Below are 20,325 nucleotides of genomic sequence, written 5' to 3'. Positions count from 1 at the left end.
TGTGTCCCTCACCCCTCCAGGGGTGGTGGAAGATCAGTCAATCAAGCCAGCTTATGATAATACCTTATAGTGTGGCCAGCAGGCCAGATTGTCCTGTGAGGTGGTCACAGAGGGGACAGACAGGGGGCAGATAGCTGCGGAGGAGGAGCATACAACTGAGGGCAGGGCAGTCCCAGGAGAGGTAGGGCTCCTCCACAACCGGGATGTCAGAGGGCCAGGGTAGTCAGTCTAGACCGGCGACTTGGTCGGAAGAAGAGGAGAAGCGGGCACTACTCGCAGTTGCAGAGGCCGTGGCCTCTGTCACGCACAGTGGTAACAAAGGAGCTTGGGATTCCGATGGCTTCCCCCCTTCCGACCAAGTGGCTACCAGGTCAGATGGAGGCCAGGAGAGAGGGCCCGGAGAACTGACAGGAGACGGAGCAGTCTCGTCTATACTGGCCACGTCCAATCAGGGGTTTCAGGCGGTGCTGGAAACTGATGACAGCCTGAAAGCTCTCAAGGAGCAGGCGGCACAGCCTCCCTCAGACTCAGACCTCGGTGGTCTGGGACCAAAGACGGCTGTACCGGGTAACTTTCCAGCAAGGTTCACCGGAGGTGTGGCCTAGGGACCGAGAGCTGCTGGTACTCTATCCTTTCAGGGCGGAGTTGTTGCGAATTGCACACGACATTCCAATGTTCGGACACCTAGGGACCCGTACGATCAAGGCCAGGCTAGCCCAGCATTTCTACTGGCCAAGGATGGGGTCCGATGTGGCTGTCCACTTCCATTCATGCGACACCTGTCAGAGGGTGGGGAAGGCGGGGCAGCGCCCCAAAGCCCCACTGGTAACTCTGCCCATTATTGAAGAGCCTTCCAGGAAGGTGGCTGTGGACTTCGTTGGCCCAATGGTCATTCCCAGCAGCTCCGAGAAACGCTTCGTACAGATAGTAGTAGACTATGCCACCCGGAAGCGGTAGCCCTGTCGTCCATTTGGGCCGACAAGGTGGCCACCGCTTTACTGGAGAATTTCTCACGGATGGGTTTCCCCCAGGAAATGCTCATCGACCGGGGGACCCAGCCCATGTTGCAGCTGATGGAGTCCCTCTGTAAGCAGATACAGGTGCAACATCTGATGACCAGCCCGTACCACCCACAGATCAATGGCCTGTGCAAACGGTTCAATGGCACCCTGAAGCAAATGCTTAAGATGTTGGTTGACTTCCACGGGCGCGACTGGGAGTGGTATCTCCCACAACTGCAATTTGCCTAGCGGGAGGTTTCACGTGCCTCAATGGGGTTCTCCCCCTTTGAGCTCCTGTACGGGCAACATGTGCGTGGGCCTCTGACTTTTGTGAAAGCGGTCTGGGAAGACTTATCCACCCCTGGAATGTTGGTCGTTGAGTATGTTGTGCGCTTCCGTGACAAGATGTAAGCCTTGGAGCAGCTGGTGAACGATATAATGACGTAAGCCCAGGCTGACGACCAGAATGATTGTGAGAGGACCTACCAGGAGGGTGAAAAGGTGTGGGTACTGGGACAAGGACAAGCTTCAAGCAGCCTGGGAAGGCCCGTATCTCTTGCACCAGCAGCTCAACGTACCCGGTCACCCTGGACCACTCCTGGGGAAGTCGGATGGCCTTCTAAGTGAACATGATGAAGGCACATCATGAGCGGGAGGCCTGCGCTCTCCCCTTATGCAACCGGTCAGAGGAGGGAGAGGTGGAGACCCTCCCAGATATGCTCGCCCAGGCTAGGGCGGGTGGGACCATCGAGGATGTGGAGGTTTGAAACCAGCTCTTGCCGTACCAATGGTGGTGCATATTTCCGAGATCCCCAGGCCAGACCGAATGCCTACCAGGGTCTTGATCCATTCTGGCCTCACAGATTGGGGATATATACGTAGAATAGCTAGTAGGCAACAAATAGCGAAGCTGTGTTTGGTCTTAAGGCATAGCAGGGGCCCGTCTGGATCCGATTGCACCTGAACCGCCTCCCTATGACCGTCCATTAAGGAGTTATGACCCAGATGAAGTTTAGGAGTTTTAAGCTGCCAGAGACACGGGGAGGGGACTTAGCTTCAGCCCAGAGGGCAAGACAGGAGTGTCCCAAAAGGGGGTAAAAGCTAGTGAAAGGGGTCTCTCAGCCTGTCATGGGTGTGAGCGAGTGTGGTGCCACGTCAGTGACTACGTGGGCCGCATCCGCTCACTCTCAGTGCCTCCCTGGGCCCGTGTGGACAGGAGGGGGGTGTCTGTGTAAAGCTGTGCCAAGCCGACGTTACTTGTCCCCAGGGGGTACAGATCCTTCAACTTAATATTGGTCCGATGGATGATGCTATCCACTCGTTTCAACTCTTTATAAAGGAAAAATAGTAATAGGAAACATGACAACAGTATCTACCACCTGGGACCTTCAGGGGCAAAGATATTCTGAAAGTTGCTCCACATGAGCTCACCAAGGGAGGGGGTATGTGTGCGTAACCTTGATCTAATAAAATGCAGAGGCTAGGTTTGGTCATTTGTCAGACCTGGAAAGTACAGCTTGCTGTGGGTTCTGTCCATTTCCCTAAAAGGAGTACCTCCCTCCGCTCAGCTCTGAGCAATTTCCGTGAAGCAGGTTTAGTAATTTTTCCTTTCAATATCCCTTTTATTGCATGTAATTGTATATACCGTAGTGTTTTGTTCCCATTTTCTATCATCTCGGATATTTCTATAAACACTGCCTACCTTTCCAGATTAAATATATAAAATGTAATAGTTCTGTTCCTTTTGTTCTGTAAACCGTCACCCTGAAGCCATATGCTACCTATAATTGGTGTCCAATCGGTCTGTATAAACGATTAGGGGTGGCAGCTACTAGTTCCTTTTGTTATTGACCGTACTAGGGTAAGTATGTATGTATGTATATAAATATTCCATGTGTTGGAATTGGAGTTCTGTATACCATACTGTCACTGTGAGTTCCCCAATAACCGGCCTAATAGTGGAAGCAGCTGCGGTCTCTTCCATCACTCGTCCGTCAATTGCGTAATTATCTGACGATTGTAGGGAGCGGAGTTGCATCCCCTGACAAATTGGTGGCAGCGATGGGGTCTACGTGATCTCTCCAGTGTCCTGCTTTACAAAAAAAACATGAGAATTGTAGGAAGATTTTATTAAAAAAAAAACTTCCAATAACCTGGAAAGTCTTCTGACTGGATTTTCTGCTGACCCCAAGGGTCTCGGATCGTCAGAAGTTCCCTGCCAGCTGCTAATAACATCATTTTTATTCTTGACACGTTGTAATAAATATCTTACAGCCCTGAGATATTGTATCAAAAATAAGAACATTTCGTCTACGCGACGTCCCCCTCCGACTGCACTGGAGCACAGCCGGGGTTGCCCCATCCCTCAATCGAGCCCAGCCGGGGTTGCCCCAACCCTCAGTGAAGACCTGCCGGGGTTACCCCATCCCTCAGTGGAGACCTGCCGGGGTTACCCCATCCCTCAGTGGAGACCAGCCGGGGTTGCCCCATCCCTCAGTGGAGACCAGCCGGGGTTGCCCCATCCCTCAGTGGAGACCAGCCGGGATTGCGCCATCCCTCAGTGGAGACCAGCCGGGATTGCGCCATCCCTCAGTGGAGACCAACCGGGGTTTGCCCATCCCTCAGTGGAGACCAGCCGGGGTTTCCCCATCCCTCAGTGGAGACCAGCCGGGATTGCGCCATCCCTCAGTGGAGACCAGCCGGGGTTGCCCCATCCCTCAGTGGAGACCAGCCGGGGTTGCCCCATCCCTCAGTGGAGACCAGCCGGGGTTGCCCCATCCCTCTTCACCACCGGGTTGGGTGTGGTGCTATAATCCCAGTATTGGACCAGTTGACCAGTCTTTAGGCCCTGGCTACTGGCCGACGTCTGGAGGAAGGAGACCTGAGATGGTAGGATTCACAGTCTACAGAATTAAGGATTCCTGGAGATTCCCTTGATACATCCCATCGCAGAGTGGATGAAAGGAGGATATGGCACCATCGGACCCTTAATCAGACAGATGCCATCCACTGCCCCGGATGCCCCTCACTTATACAGCGCCATCCTCTTACTCTGATACATGTACATGTAGGCGTCACAGAAGAGGCGCTTGGCCACCCCTTTCATTTCGCGAGGATTCTGCTTCATGAGATCGGGCAGCGGAGCCGCCAGATACGTGGCCACTTCTGGACAGAGGGTGACTCGCGGGATATTATAGCCATTCTCGCTCCCTGTGGAAACAATAAAAAGTGGTGCACTCAGGCTTCCTTCACATATTATGGCTATGAGTTTCATACAAAAACAGATATTTATTTTTCAATTCATTTTTAAAAAAAAGCCCCTAATAAACAAGAAAAAAAAGCTCCAGGGTTGGAAATTCTGCAGATAAAAGACCCCCCTTTTAGGGTTGATTGTAGCGCTGCGTAGGATAGTTAGCATGGCGGTGGTGCATTTCATCCACGCTCTCGCCGCTGGTCGGTGCGGTATCTGTGCCAATCACTCGGACTTACAGGTAAAGAAGAAACCTGAGTGGGATCGCACTCAAATCCCGCAGTAAAATCAGAATGATCGGGTGATCACCCCATACACTACAAAGGCTGTGTTCACATCTAGCGGTTAAAGGGAACCTGTCACGTCCTATCTACTATGTAAACTGCCCCCATAGCGTTGTTAGTGAGCAATGTGAAATGTCACATAGAGGGATCTATTATATAGAGTCATTACACACAGAGGGATCTATTATATAGAGTCATTACACGCAGAGGGATCTATTATATAGAGTCATTACACGCAGAGGGATCTATTATATAGAGTCATTACACACAGAGGGATCTATTATATAGAGTCATTACACGCAGAGTGATCTATTATATAGAGTCATTACATGCAGAGGGATCTATTATATAGAGTCATTACACACAGAGGGATCTATTATATAGAGTCATTACACGCAGAGGGATCTATTATATAGAGTCATTACACGCAGAGGGATCTATTATATAGAGTCATTACACGCAGAGTGATCTATTATATAGAGTCATTACACGCAGAGTGATCTATTATATAGAGTCATTACACGCAGAGGGATCTATTATGTAGAGTCATTACACGCAGAGGGATCTATTATATAGAGTCATTACACGCAGAGGGATCTATTATATAGAGTCATTACACGCAGAGGGATCTATTATATAGAGTCATTACACACAGAGGGATCTATTATATAGAGTCATTACACACAGAGGGATCTATTATATAGAGTCATTACACACAGAGGGATCTATTATATAGTCATTACACAGAGAGGGATCTATTATATAGAGTCATTACACACAGAGGGGTCTATTATATACAGTCATTACACACAGAGGGATCTATTTCACGTGTTTATTTCTGTTAATGTCGATGATTATGGCTTACAGCCAATGAAAACACAGAAGTCATTATCTCAGTAAATTAGAATAATTAACAAAAAACACCTGGAAAGGCTTCCTAAGCATTTACAAAGGTCCCTTAGTCTGTTTCAGTAGGCTCCACATTCATGGGGAAGACTGCTGACTTGACAGATGTCCAGAAGGCAGTCACTGACACCCTCCACAAGGTCCCAGAGTCTGGAGGAAGAGTGGAGAGGCCACAATCCAAGCTGCTGGAGGTCTAGTGTGAAGTTTCCACAATCAGTGATGGTTTGGGGGCCATGTCATCTGCTGGTGGAGGTCCACTGTGTTTTATCAAGACCAAAGTCAGCGCCGCCGTCTACCAGGACATTTTACAGCACTTCATGCTTCCCTCTGCCGACAAGCTTTATGGAGATGGAAATGTCCTTCTCCAGCAGGACTTGGCCCCTGTTCACACGGCCAAAAGTACCAATACCTGGTTTACACACAACAGTATCACTGTGCTTGATGGGCAGCAAACTCGCCTGACCTTAACCCCATAGAGAATCTATTATAGAGAATCTATGGGGTATTGTCAAGAGGAAGATGAGACCCCAGACCCAACAATGCAGACGAGCTGAAGGCTGCTATCAAAGCCACCTGGGCTTCCATAACCCCTCAGCAGGGCCACAGGCTGATGCCTCCATGCCACAGGCTGATCCCTCCATGCCACAGGCTGATCGCCTCCATGCCACAGGCTGATCCCTCCATGCCACAGGCTGATCGCCTCCATGCAACATTGCCGCATTGATGCAGTAATTGATGCACATGGAGCCGCGACCAAGTATTGAGGCATTTACTGAACAGACATTTCAGATTTTAAAAACATTTTTCAAGCTGTTGTTATAAAGTATTCTAATTTACTGAGATAATGACTTCTGTGTTTTCATTGGCTGTAAGCCATAATCATCAACATTAACAGAAATAAACACCTGAAATAGATCCCTCTGCGTGTAATGACTCTATGTAATAGATCCCTCTGCGTGTAATGACTCCATAGAATAGATCCCTCTGCGTGTAATGACTCCATAGAATAGATCCCTCTGCGTGTAATGACTCCATAGAATAGATCCCTCTGCGTGTAATGACTCCATAGAATAGATCCCTCTGCGTGTAATGACTCCATAGAATAGATCCCTCTGCGTGTAATGACTCCATAGAATAGATCCCTCTGCGTGTAATGACTCCATAGAATAGATCCCTCTGCGTGTAATGACTCCATAGAATAGATCCCTCTGCGTGTAATGACTCCATAGAATAGATCCCTCTGCGTGTAATGACTCCATAGAATAGATCCCTCTGCGTGTAATGACTCCATAGAATAGATCCCTCTGCGTGTAATGACTCCATAGAATAGATCCCTCTGCGTGTAATGACTCCATAGAATAGATCCCTCTGCGTGTAATGACTCCATATAATAGATCCCTCTGCGTGTAATGACTCCATATAATAGATCCCTCTGCGTGTAATGACTCTATATAATAGATCCCTCTGCGTGTAATGACTCTATATAATAGATCCCTCTGCGTGTAATGACTCTATATAATAGATCGCTGTGTGTAATGACTCTATATACTATATAATAGATCCCTCTGTGTGTAATGACTCTATATAATAGATCCCTCTGTGTGTAATGACTCTATATAATAGATCCCTCTGTGTGTAATGACTCTATATAATAGATCCCTCTGTGTGTAATGACTCTATATAATAGATCCCTCTGTGTGTAATGACTCTATATAATAGATCCCTCTGTGTGTAATGACTCTATATAATAGATCCCTGTGTGTAATGACTCTATATAATAGATCCCTCTGTGTGTAATGTCTCTATATAATAGATCCCTCTGTGTGTAATGACTCTATATAATAGATCCCTGTGTGTAATGACTCTATATAATAGATCCCTCTGTGTGTAATGACTCTATATAATAGATCCCTCTGTGTGTAATGACTCTATATAATAGATCCCTCTGTGTGTAATGACTCTATATAATAGATCCCTGTGTGTAATGACTCTATATAATAGATCCCTCTGTGTGTAATGTCTCTATATAATAGATCCCTCTGTGTGTAATGACTCTATATAATAGATCCCTGTGTGTAATGACTCTATATAATAGATCCCTCTGTGTGTAATGACTCTATATAATAGATCCCTCTGTGTGTAATGACTCTATATAATAGATCCCTCTGTGTGTAATGACTCTATATAATAGATCCCTCTGTGTGTAATGACTCTATATAATAGATCGCTGTGTGTAATGACTCTATATAATAGATCCCTCTGTGTGCAATGACTCTATATAATAGATCCCTCTGTGTGCAATGACTCTATATAATAGATCCCTCTGTGTGTAATGACTCTATATAATATAGGAGTGTCACTTTTTGTATTGAAGAACTGAAATAAATTAACTTTTTTGATGATATTCTAATTTAGTGAGATGTACCTGTGTATAAAATGTTATAGACTCATTATATTACCACCAATTTTAATGAATAAGGTGTGTTTAGTGATGCACATCGCACATTGCTCACTAATAACGCTATGGGGGCAGTTTACATAGTAGATAGGACGTGATAGGTTCCCTTTAAGCTGCAGATTTTCCATCCAGATTTGCAGACGGAAAATCTTCAGAATATTAAAGTGACAGAAAAAAACAGGAGGAGCATTGAACAAAGCGGATTTGCTGCAGATGCGCAACAAAATCTGTGTCGCTTGTGGCCGAACCTAAAAGGTGAAAATTCAATTGACGGACTGCGGATTAAAAACGCACAATGCCGCCCCATTTACAAGCGAGTACTTTCCCGAGGACAGAAAGTTTCCAGATGTAGGTGTTGGAAGGGGTTAAGGAAAAGTTCTGGAACTTTGTAATATTCTTTGTTTTCTTTTTAGAACCTTCAGCATCTTAATGAGATGATCCCACAGCTGCACAGAACTCTCTGCTCTGGTGAGCCGTGCCCCTCATAGCCCCATGTCACGGCCATGTCAGGTCATCACTCTCTGCTCTGGTGGGCCGTGCCCCTCATAGCCCCATGTCACAGCCATGTCAGGTCATCACTCTGCTCCGGTGGGCCGTGCCCCTCATAGCCCCATGTCACGGCCATGTCAGGTCATCACTCTCTGCTCCAGTGAGCCGTGCCCCTCATAGCCCCATGTCATGGCCATGTCAGGTCATCACTCTCTGCTCTGGTGAGCCGTGCCCCTCATAGCCCCATGTCATGGCCATGTCAGGTCATCACTCTCTGCTCTGGTGAGCCGTGCCCCTCATAGCCCCATGTCACGGCCATGTCAGGTCATCACTCTCTGCTCTGGAGAGCCGTGCCCCTCATAGCCCCATGTCACGGTCATGTCAGGTCATCACTCTCTGCTCTGGTTAGCCGTGCCCCTCATAGTCCCATGTCACGGTCATGTCAGGTCATCACTCTCTGCTCTGGTGAGTCGTGCCCCTCATAGTCCCATGTCACGGCCATGTCAGGTCATCACTCTCTGCTCTGGTGAGCCATGCCCCTCATAGCCCCATGTCACGGCCATGTCAGGTCATCACTCTCTGCTCTGGTGGGCCGTGCCCCTCATAGCCCCATGTCACGGCCATGTCAGGTCATCACTCTCTGCTCTGGTGGGCCGTGCCCCTCATAGCCCCATGTCACGGTCATGTCAGGTCATCACTCTCTGCTCTGGTGAGCCGTGCCCCTCATAGCCCCATGTCACGGTCATGTCAGGTCATCACTCTCTGCTCTGGTGGGCCGTGCCCGTCATAGTCCCATGTCACGGTCATGTCAGGTCATCACTCTCTGCTCTGGTGAGCCGTACCCCTCATAGCCCCATGTCACGGCCATGTCAGGTCATCACTCTCTGCTCTGGTGAGCCGTGCCCCTCATAGCCCCATGTCACGGTCATGTCAGGTCATCACTCTCTGCTCTGGTGGGCCGTGCCCCTCATAGTCCCATGTCACGGTCATGTCAGGTCATCACTCTCTGCTCTGGTGGGCCGTGCCCCTCATAGCCCCATGTCACGGCCATGTCAGGTCATCACTCTCTGCTCTGGTGAGCCGTGCCCCTCATAGCCCCATGTCACGGCCATGTCAGGTCATCACTCTCTGCTCTGGTGAGCCGTGCCCCTCATAGCCCCATGTCACGGCCATGTCAGGTCATCACTCTCTGCTCTGGTGAGCCGTGCCCCTCATAGTCCCATGTCACGGTCATGTCAGGTCATCACTCTCTGCTCTGGTGGGCCGTGCCCCTCATAGCCCCATGTCACGGCCATGTCAGGTCATCACTCTCTGCTCTGGTGAGCCGTGCCCCTCATAGCCCCATGTCACGGCCATGTCAGCTCATCACTCTCTGCTCTGGTGAGTCGTGCCCCTCATAGCCCCATGTCACGGCCATGTCAGGTCATCACTCTCTGCTCTGGTGAGCCGTGCCCCTCATAGCCCCATGTCACGGCCATGTCAGGTCATCACTCTCTGCTCTGGTGAGCCGTGCCCCTCATAGTCCCATGTCACGGTCATGTCAGGTCATCACTCTCTGCTCTGGTGGGCCGTGCCCCTCATAGCCCCATGTCACGGCCATGTCAGGTCATCACTCTCTGCTCTGGTTAGCCGTGCCCCTCATAGCCCCATGTCACGGCCATGTCAGGTCATCACTCTCTGCTCTGGTGAGCCGTGCCCCTCATAGCCCCATGTCACGGCCATGTCAGGTCATCACTCTCTGCTCTGGTGAGTCGTGCCCCTCATAGCCCCATGTCACGGCCATGTCAGGTCATCACTCTCTGCTCTGGTGGGCCGTGCCCCTCATAGCCCCATGTCACGGCCATGTCAGGTCATCACTCTCTGCTCTGGTGAGTCGTGCCCCTCATAGCCCCATGTCACGGCCATGTCAGGTCATCACTCTCTGCTCTGGTGAGTCGTGCCCCTCATAGCCCCATGTCACGGCCATGTCAGGTCATCACTCTCTGCTCTGGTTAGCCGTGCCCCTCATAGCCCCATGTCACGGCCATGTCAGGTCATCACTCTCTGCTCTGGTGAGCCGTGCCCCTCATAGCCCCATGTCACGGTCATGTCAGGTCATCACTCTCTGCTCTGGTGGGCCGTGCCCCTCATAGTCCCATGTCACGGTCATGTCAGGTCATCACTCTCTGCTCTGGTGGGCCGTGCCCCTCATAGCCCCATGTCACGGCCATGTCAGGTCATCACTCTCTGCTCTGGTGAGCCGTGCCCCTCATAGCCCCATGTCACGGCCATGTCAGGTCATCACTCTCTGCTCTGGTGAGCCGTGCCCCTCATAGCCCCATGTCACGGCCATGTCAGCTCATCACTCTCTGCTCTGGTGAGTCGTGCCCCTCATAGCCCCATGTCACGGCCATGTCAGCTCATCACTCTCTGCTCTGGTTAGCCGTGCCCCTCATAGCCCCATGTCACGGCCATGTCAGGTCATCACTCTCTGCTCTGGTGAGCCGTGCCCCTCATAGCCCCATGTCACGGCCATGTCAGGTCATCACTCTCTGCTCTGGTGAGTCGTGCCCCTCATAGCCCCATGTCACGGCCATGTCAGGTCATCACTCTCTGCTCTGGTGGGCCGTGCCCCTCATAGCCCCATGTCACGGCCATGTCAGGTCATCACTCTCTGCTGTGGTGAGTCGTGCCCCTCATAGCCCCATGTCACGGTCATGTCAGGTCATCACTCTCTGCTCTGGTGGGCCGTGCCCCTCATAGCCCCATGTCACGGCCATGTCAGGTCATCACTCTCTGCTCTGGTGAGCCGTGCCCCTCATAGCCCCATGTCACAGCCATGTCAGGTCATCACTCTCTGCTCCGGTGAGCCGTGCCCCTCATAGCCCCATGTCACGGCCATGTCAGGTCATCACTCTCTGCTCCAGTGAGCCGTGCCCCTCATAGCCCCATGTCATGGCCATGTCAGGTCATCACTCTCTGCTCTGGTGAGCCGTGCCCCTCATAGCCCCATGTCACGGCCATGTCAGGTCACAACTCTCAGCTCTGGTGAGCCGTGCCCCTCATAGCCCCATGTCACGGCCATGTCAGGTCACCACTCTCTGCTCTGGTGGGCCGTGCCCCTCATAGCCCCATGTCACGGCCATGTCAGGTCATCACTCTCTGCTCTGGTGGGCCGTGCCCCTCACAGCCCCATGTCACGGCCATGTCAGGTCATCACTCTCTGTTCTGGTGGGCCGTGCCCCTCATAGCCCCATGTCACGGCCATGTCAGGTCATCACTCTCTGCTCTGGTGGGCCGTGCCCCTCATAGCCCCATGTCACGGCCATGTCAGGTCATCACTCTCTGCTCTGGTGGGCCGTGCCCCTCATAGCCCCATGTCACGGCCATGTCAGGTCATCACTCTCTGCTCCGGTGGGCCGTGCCCCTCATAGCCCCATGTCACGGCCATGTCAGTGTCAGGGTAAGAAAGAATATATATTTTCTCTACTTTTATACGCTTTGCTTATGTACTAACCACCATTTTGTGTCTTATAACAATAAGCTTTCCTTGCTACGTGTTACTTAGATCGAAATTTATGCTAAGATGGCGCCAGTATCAGCCAGCACCTGTTTCAGAGAAATGAAACCAAAACATCAACTGACGGTTGTCTGCCCAGAGACTGAGTTAAGGAGACGTGGACCAATCAGGAGTGGCCGGATACTAGACATTTATGGCTTACCCCGCCCCGAACAATCCATTTATGGCTTACCCCGCCCCGAACAACCCCTATCCCCTCCCCATTACGTAGTGTATTTAAGTTTATGCATGCGGAAATAAAGACGGAACATTGCTGAGATCGTGGCTTGCCAGTAGCCTTCTGAGCTGCTCTGAGTTTGAACCAGCTTGTTGTCTGACTCATTCTTTGAATGGTTGACCCATGCTCATAGCCTTAATTTGGAGTGACTGGAGGACGAGTGGAATGTCGCTACGACCCCGACAAATGGCGCCCAACGTGGGGCGTGGCTAGCGGTACGCCGCCCTCTCGGACCCATATTGCTGACTTCCCTGGTGGTGACAGCGGCGGCTGAATTTGAGGCCTGATCAACCTCCACCGAACACGGTAAGTCGAGATATATTTTATATGTCTCACTTGCCTGTGTGTCAGCCGCAGCGGTTCCTGTGGGATTATCAGGTTGGATCTGGGTGGGTGACCGGTCGAGTGGTGAGACCTCAGGCGTCCCGCGCCACGTCCCGTACCAGCAACTGTGAGACTGAGTGACGTCTCATGCCTGCGCGTGCTCGTGTGCACACCACCTCCTCCTACCCCGGTCACTGTACTTTTCTTAGATAGTTGCCTCCCGTGACTGATAGTCGATTCCAAGCCATCCCTAGATTGTAGTGTAAGGAAGAAAATCTGTGACGAATTGAGGAGTGCTCTTCGTCTACCACAGAGACTGCTGTAAAGTCAAGGTTAGGAAAGGAGATAGATTGAGGTGTCTCTCTATCTCACCAGTGTATTGAGGAGTGCTCTACACTGACGGGTGGTGACCTGTAATCAGGGTGCCGTGGTGAGTCGCACTGTAAAGTCACCATTCAAGGTTAGGGAAGGGGATAGATTGAGGTGTCTCTCTATCTCACCAGTGTATTGAGGAGTGCTCTACACTGACCGGTGGCGACCTGTGGACTGCATCAGTGATCTGAGTCGCGACAGATCATTGCATTCTATAAGAAAATGTTGCGTATGTTCAAATCTGAAAGACCTGGCAAGTTGCCGGATGGTGCTGTGGGAGTTATCCAGCTACTAGAGTCACGGGAAAGCAAGGAGGCTGTTAAGAATGTTAGGAATCTGTATTAAATGATAAGACTACCCAGTACGGGCAGACTTCAGCCTTCAGTGTAGAAGGAATGCGTTATACAAAATAAGGGAAGTTGAGTGATGAAGAACACCTGCACCAGGCTCAGACACATCTTAGAGTAGATGGTGCAGGGGGAACAGAGAATGCCGAGCCTTTGTTCGGATACATGAAAGCTGCAGAATGTGATTTGTTATGTGACCCTAAATTGGCCGTAACCCCGTTGATGCCTGTCACTACACCGAGCCCTCAGCCACCACCCTATAATGGCGCCGACGCCAAATCATCGGAAGGATGGACGTGTCGTATGTGCGAAGAGCAGAACCCGCCCTGGGCGAAGTTCTGCTGTGTCTGTGGGGCGGGCCGCCCATGGCACGATGCCCAGCCTGTCTCCAAGAACAATCCCACTCCCACTCCAACTCCTCCCTCCAACGGCCATCTTACTATACCTTTTACTTGTTGTGGGAGGCCCGGGAAGCCCCAATCCGGCCTATATCCATTACTAGATCCGTCCGGTGCTTATTACCAGCCGCCAGCACGGGTGGAAAAGCCCGCAGTCCCAGAGCACCCATCTGAAACTAATGTGATACCCTCTGCTCCAGTCCACGATGCTGAGGCGCTCCCTCTGTTCCCCATGGGGGTCGCCCATAACTCTGGGGATATCCTCCTCAACACCCCAGAATTTCAGGCCAGACTGCTCTCCCTCCGCCAACATACTGTTACTCAAGACGATACGGAGCCAGATGAGGGATGGGCTCAAGATACTCCAGCCCCCCCCCCCCTTTACCCCATACGTCTCCTATGGCATCCTCCACCCCACATTCATTACCCATACTCCGGCCCTTGCTCCAAGCAACTGCTGAAAGAGCACCACCCCCCAGCCCCTCAGAAGTCTGGGACCCCTGCCGCTCCCGGAACCTAGTAGACCCATCAGGACGCCCTGTCACTCTGTCAATAGGCTATGGTGACATCCTTACACATCGGGTGGGGGCCATAATCAACCCTGCAAACACCCTATGAGCCATGCTGGAGCATTGGCTCGTAAAATTGCCCTTGCTGCTGGTTCCACTCTGGCTGCAGAATGCCAGGCTCACTTAGCCGAAAACGGAGAGCTATCGAAAAGGCCATGGATTCCACAAAAGCAGGATCCCATAGTACGTATGAATCCGGCCTAGAATACATGAAACAGTTAAAAGCCTGGGCTCAGAATCGCTTGTCAGATGAAGCTGGGTCTGTACAAGATGTTCAACAAGACCCTGATGAATCTGTGGAAAGATATGCTGGAAGACTCAGCATGCATTTTGAGGATCTCGGATACAGTCCTCACGTCAAGACGCAGGCCGCCCTGTTGGTTCAGGCCCTAGTAGGTGGCCTACAAGACGCTCTCAGAGATGAGGTTCTGAGGGTACGCCCCGAGATTCGTTCTTCTTCTTTTAACGACGCGGTGGACATTGTCAAAGCTTTCCAAAAAGCCATGCTAAAAACGGAAAAGGATACTAAGCCAAAGAAGAAAGCCGCTCCTGCCATGGTATATCAAGCTCAAGAAAGCTACCCACCCCCCGGCAACCAACATGGAATCAAGTGGGTAATGGTTAAAGGCACAGGTGATGATACTCCTCCCACATATAGAAAACAAGACAGAAGAAATGACAGGGGACCACCTAGAGACAAGAGACAATCTCGTGATTCTGAAGGACGCATACTGTGTTGGGAATGTGGTAGCCCTAATCACCTTCTCAGAGACTGTCCAACCCTGCCACTTTGCTTCCACCTTCTAGGGGGGAAGACGAACAGGGTGAAGGTCCATTGGTGGAACCTCATGATTGTATAAAAATTTTTGCAGGAAGAGACTTCTGCTCCAGAGAATATGGTGGCACATCCGCTCGCACACCCTGCCTTTCACCTATGGACTGATGGATCCCGTTTCGCAGACCCTCAAGGGAAGTTCCACACGGGATATGCTGTCACAATAGACCTAACAGTCCTCAAGGCTGAAGCTCTACCACCATACATGTCTGCACAAGAAGCTGAACTTGTAGCTCTCACAGAAGCCTGCCACCTGGCAGCTGGAACAACGGCGAACATATATACCGATTCTAGATATGGACATGGAATTTGCAATGATTTTGGACTCTTGTGGAAGTCTAGAGGATTCATCACAGCTGCAGGTACACCAGTGAAACATGACTCATGGATTAAGGCCCTAATGAAGGCCCTGGAACTACCCATTCAGGTTGCTGTTATCAAGGTCAAGGCTCATGGAAGACTAGATTCCAAGGAAGCCAGGGGCAACCACCTAGCTGACCAAGCAGCCAAGACTGCAGCAGTGGAGAATGTGTCATCAAAGTGGCAGGAAAAGGAAGAAGAGATGGGGGAGACCCTGCAAACCGTAGCTGTGGCGCTCACTAGAGCAAGGGCCAAAGAACAGCCGGCGGAAGACCATACAAGTCCAGCGGAGACACGAGTGGAATCCAGGGGGGTCAGGATGCCTGAAGAAAAATTGTGTGAAGAACAAAGGAAGACCCCCACTGAAGAAGTCAAGCAATGGAAAGCGGCGGGAGCCGTGCTGGCAGGTCGTAAAGATTTAAAGGTCGACTCAGCTCTTTATCAAGTGGACGGAAAACCTTGCTTGCCTAGGCGCATGTACTCAGCCGTGGCAGCATGGGCTCACGGGCCTACACACAGAGGAAAGAATCAAGCCTTGGCATGTATCAAGAAACTGTACTTTGCACCCGGAATCTCTTCCACTGTGACTGCATACTCAAAATCCTGCTCTGTCTGCGCTACCTGCAACCCAACGTGTACGGCACGGGTCCCTCTCCAACACCTGGCTAAACCAGACTACCCTTGGCAGAGAATACAAGTCGACCATATCCAAATGCCTAAAGCAGGAAAATATGAGTACGTTTTGGTAGCCGTGGATATGTTCTCAGCCTGGCCCGAGGCCTACCCGGTTGTCAACATGACTCCTAAAGTCACAGCCAAGAAACTGATCACTGAAATTGCCTGCAGATTTGGAGTTCCCCAAGTCATAGAATCGGATCAAGGACCAGCTTTCAAAGCAAATATCTACAAAGAACTTTGGAACATGTTGGGAACAGATTTGGGCCTTCACACTCCATACCATCCTGCCAGTTCAGGCAAAGTGGAAAGGATGAATTCCACACTCAAGACCCAGCTCTTGAAAATGACCCAAGATCATCCCCTCCCCTGGCCCGACCTACTCCCCATAGTATTGTATCATATCAGACACACCCCACAAGCTAAACATGGGCTAACTCCCTATGAAATTTTGTTTGGGACCCCACCTAAAATAGGAGAAATTAGGCCCCAAAAGTTGTCTGAAACACATGATAGAGTAGTAAAATTTGTGATTGCTCTGTCTAAAGAATTGACTAACACCCGCTCTCCAGTATCTGCTTCTCTCCCAGAATCCACAGGTGATGCGGTACATGGTTTCACCCCAGGCGACCTGGTGTACGTAAAGAAGTTTGTCCAGAAAGACTGTCTCCAACCCAGATTTGAGGGCCCCTACGCTGTGATCCTGACTACTCCTACAGCTCTGAAGCTTGAGGGCAAGAGCACCTGGATTCACGCCTCCCACTGCAAGAGAGACAAAACGAGCCTATAAAAGATGACTACCTTCTTCTATATCCTTTCCATATGCTTACTGTCTGTCCCAGGGTGGACAGCTACCACATTTTGGGTAGATACTCACGCAAAAATCCAGACGTATCGATTTGATTACTGTGACATAGTGAATTGTGCAGGAATGACATGGTATGCTGCATAGTCCCCTTATACAGGAAAGCTATAAACAATGCTGTTCCAACCTCCGGGACCTTTTTGAATCAAGAAACCACATCTCTGTTACATGATGACACCAGTAAGGAAGATATGGAGAAATACACTCCTTTAAATAAGCCTGACCAGACCCCCCATGACAGAGTCCAATTGAGAGATTTAGTTTAGGGTCAGTTGGGAGAAGTCCATGTGTTATTTAGGGTAGGGCTCAATTGTTCGGGGGCGTCCCATAAGGGGGCAGTCTCTAAGATGATTGGGTGAAGAAATCCACCTCCCCTCTCCCCACACATGGACAGTCTCAAAGGCCCCGAAGCAAGGGAAAGCTTAGTGTCTAGGGGGGAATGTCAGGGTAAGAAAGAATATATATTTTCTCTACTTTTATACGCTTTGCTTATGTACTAACCACCATTTTGTGTCTTATAACAATAAGCTTTCCTTGCTACGTGTTACTTAGATCGAAATTTATGCTAAGATGGCGCCGGTATCAGCCAGCACCTGTTTCAGAGAAATGAAACCAAAACATCAACTGACTGTTGTCTGCCCAGAGACTGAGTTAAGGAGTCGTGGACCAATCAGGAGTGGCTGGATACTAGACATTTATGGCTTACCCCGCCCCGAACAACCCCTATCCCCTCCCCATTACGTAGTGTATTTAAGTTTGTGCATGCGGAAATAAAGACGGAACATTGCTGAGATCGTGGCTTGCCAGTAGCCTTCTGAGCTGCTCTGAGCTTGAACCAGCTTGTTGTCTGACTCATTCTTTGAATGGTTGACCCATGCTCATAGTTTGAATTTGGAGTGACTGGAGGACGAGTGGAATGTCGCTACGACCCCGACATCAGGTCATCACTCTCTGCTCTGGTGAGCCGTGCCCCTCATAGCCCCATGTCACGGCCATGTCAGGTCATCACTCTCTGCTCTGGTGAGTCGTGCCCCTCATAGCCCCATGTCACGGCCATGTCAGGTCATCACTCTCTGCTCTGGTGGGCCGTGCCCCTCATAGCCCCATGTCACGGCCATGTCAGGTCACCACTCTCTGCTCTGGTGGGCCGTGCCCCTCATAGCCCCATGTCACGGCCATGTCAGGTCATCACTCTCTGCTCTGATGAGTCGTGCCCCTCATAGCCCCATGTCACGGCCATGTCAGGTCACCACTCTCTGCTCTAGTGAGCCGTGCCCCTCATAGCCCCATGTCACGGCCATGTCAGGTCATCACTCTCTGCTCTGGAGAGCCGTGCCCCTCATAGCCCCATGTCACGGCCATGTCAGGTCATCACTCTCTGCTCTGGTGAGTCGTGCCCCTCATAGCCCCATGTCACGGCCATGTCAGGTCATCACTCTCTGCTCTGGTGAGCCGTGCCCCTCATAGCCCCATGTCACAGCCATGTCAGGTCATCACTCACTGCTCTGGTGAGCCGTGCCCCTCATAGCCCCATGTCACAGCCATGTCAGGTCATCACTCTCTGCTCTGGTGAGTCGTGCCCCTCATAGCCCCATGTCACGGTCATGTCACCACTCTCTGCTCTGGAGAGCCGTGCCCCTCATAGCCCCATGTCACAGCCATGTCAGGTCATCACTCTCTGCTCTGGTGGGCCGTGCCCCTCATAGCCCCATGTCACAGCCATGTCAGGTCATCACTCTCTGCTCTGGTGAGTCGTGCCCCTCATAGCCCCATGTCACGGTCATGTCAGGTCACCACTCTCTGCTCTGGTGAGCCGTGCCCCTCATAGCCCCATGACACAGCCATGTCAGGTCACCACTCTCTGCTCTGGTGGGCCGTGCCCCTCATAGCCCCATGTCACGGCCATGTAAGGTCATCACTCTCTGCTCTGGTGGGCCGTGCCCCTCATAGCCCCATGTCACGGCCATGTCAGGTCATCACTCTCTGCTCTGGAGAGCCGTGCCCCTCATAGCCCCATGTCACGGCCATGTCAGGTCACCACTCTCTGCTCTGGTGGGCCGTGCCCCTCATAGCCCCATGTCACGGCCATGTCAGGTCATCACTCTCTGCTCTGGTGGGCCGTGCCCCTCATAGCCCCATGTCACGGCCATGTCAGGTCACCACTCTCTGCTCTGGTGAGCCGTGCCCCTCATAGCCCCATGTCACGGCCATGTCAGGTCATCACTCTCTGCTCTGGTGAGCCGTGCCCCTCATAGCCCCATGTCACAGCCATGTCAGGTCACCACCTTGTTCACACTCACTGAGCGCAGGAGGAGACAAGGAGTAAATTTCAGGGGAGTTCTCCTTTAAGAGTGGAACAAGACCTTACTCTGATTGATCGAGTGCTCACCAAATCGGTCGGCCATGCTGTCGAAGAACATCCAGCTGCCCTTCTCCGCCCCGTACTTCACGAAGGAGACGTAGTGACTGGTCTCTATGGACAGCACCGCGAACAGCTCCAGGGTCTCCCGCGGGATCTTGGTCGATGTCTTCAGGAAGCTTTCTGGGATCTTCAGAGGAACTGGTCTGTGATCCTTCCTCTTGTGGTGAGAATGGACCTTTTGGGGTAGACGTTGAAGACCTTGTGAAACACGGTAGTACATTGTGACCTTCTTACCTATTGTTTACCCTCTTGCTATTTAGAAAGGTTGCAGTTACTATCTGGTCAGTCCGCTCTGCAGCTCTACTAGGGATCTACCTACAACACTGCTCAATAATGTCAGACATGCTACAGCTGCTTTCTAGTAAGTGTTTCATCTCACCCCAGAGCTGGATTCACAGCTACATTGTTAAGGACTGCAGTATTATCCACATGTTGCTGCTTTCTAGTCAGTTTTATCTCAACCCTACTCTTTTAAGTACTGCAGTATAAAGTCCTCAATGCTGTTGCTTTCTAGTCAGAGTTTTATCTCAATCCAGGGCTGGATTGACAGCTATAATCCTCACTGATGAATATGGTCCTCTATTTTGCTGTTGCATTCTAGTGTTTTATTTCATCGAGGAACTTGATTCACAGCTACAATGTTCAATTCTGCAGTATAGTGTCCTCCATGCTGCTGCTTTCTAGGCAGAGTTTCATTTATACCCAGAGGTGAATTCACAGCTATATTATTCATTACAGTTGTAATTATGTCCTCCAAACTAAAGATGCTTTTTAGTAAGTGTTTTATCTCATCCCAGAGCTGGATTACAGCTACATTGCTCAGAACTGCTGTAAAATATCTTCCAAGCTACTGCTGCTTTTTAGTTAGAGTTGTATCTCAATCCAAAGCTGGATTCACTGCTACACCCCTCAATGACCTCTATTATCCTCCATGCTGTTGCTGCATTCTAGTAAGTGTTTTATCCCATCTCAGAGCTGGAATCACAGCTACATT

At 50.7% G+C, this 20,325-nt stretch overlaps 1 protein-coding gene across 1 annotated transcript in view; it reads right to left on the bottom strand.

The window, feature by feature from the left end:
* Positions 1-3,113: 3,113 nt before the first annotated feature.
* LOC141266124 (ubiquitin carboxyl-terminal hydrolase CYLD-like) overlaps positions 3,114-20,325 on the bottom strand; it is a 51,636-nt gene continuing 34,424 nt past the window's right edge. The window contains exons 14-15 of the mRNA XM_073680083.1: positions 19,299-19,506; positions 3,114-4,211 (exon numbers count right to left, since the gene is read on the bottom strand). Coding sequence (XP_073536184.1) covers positions 4,027-4,211; positions 19,299-19,506 — 393 coding nt within the window. The 3' untranslated portion in view covers positions 3,114-4,026. The remainder of the gene's footprint in view (positions 4,212-19,298; positions 19,507-20,325) is intronic.

This window comes from Phyllobates terribilis, unplaced genomic scaffold (assembly GCF_046119375.1).
Source record: "Phyllobates terribilis strain yellow unplaced genomic scaffold, ASM4611937v1 Scaffold_4__5_contigs__length_816908805, whole genome shotgun sequence".
Classification (NCBI taxonomy): domain Eukaryota; kingdom Metazoa; phylum Chordata; class Amphibia; order Anura; family Dendrobatidae; genus Phyllobates; species Phyllobates terribilis.
The sequence above is the reverse complement of the archived record's forward strand: the minus strand, read 5'-3'. Positions and strand labels throughout refer to the sequence as shown.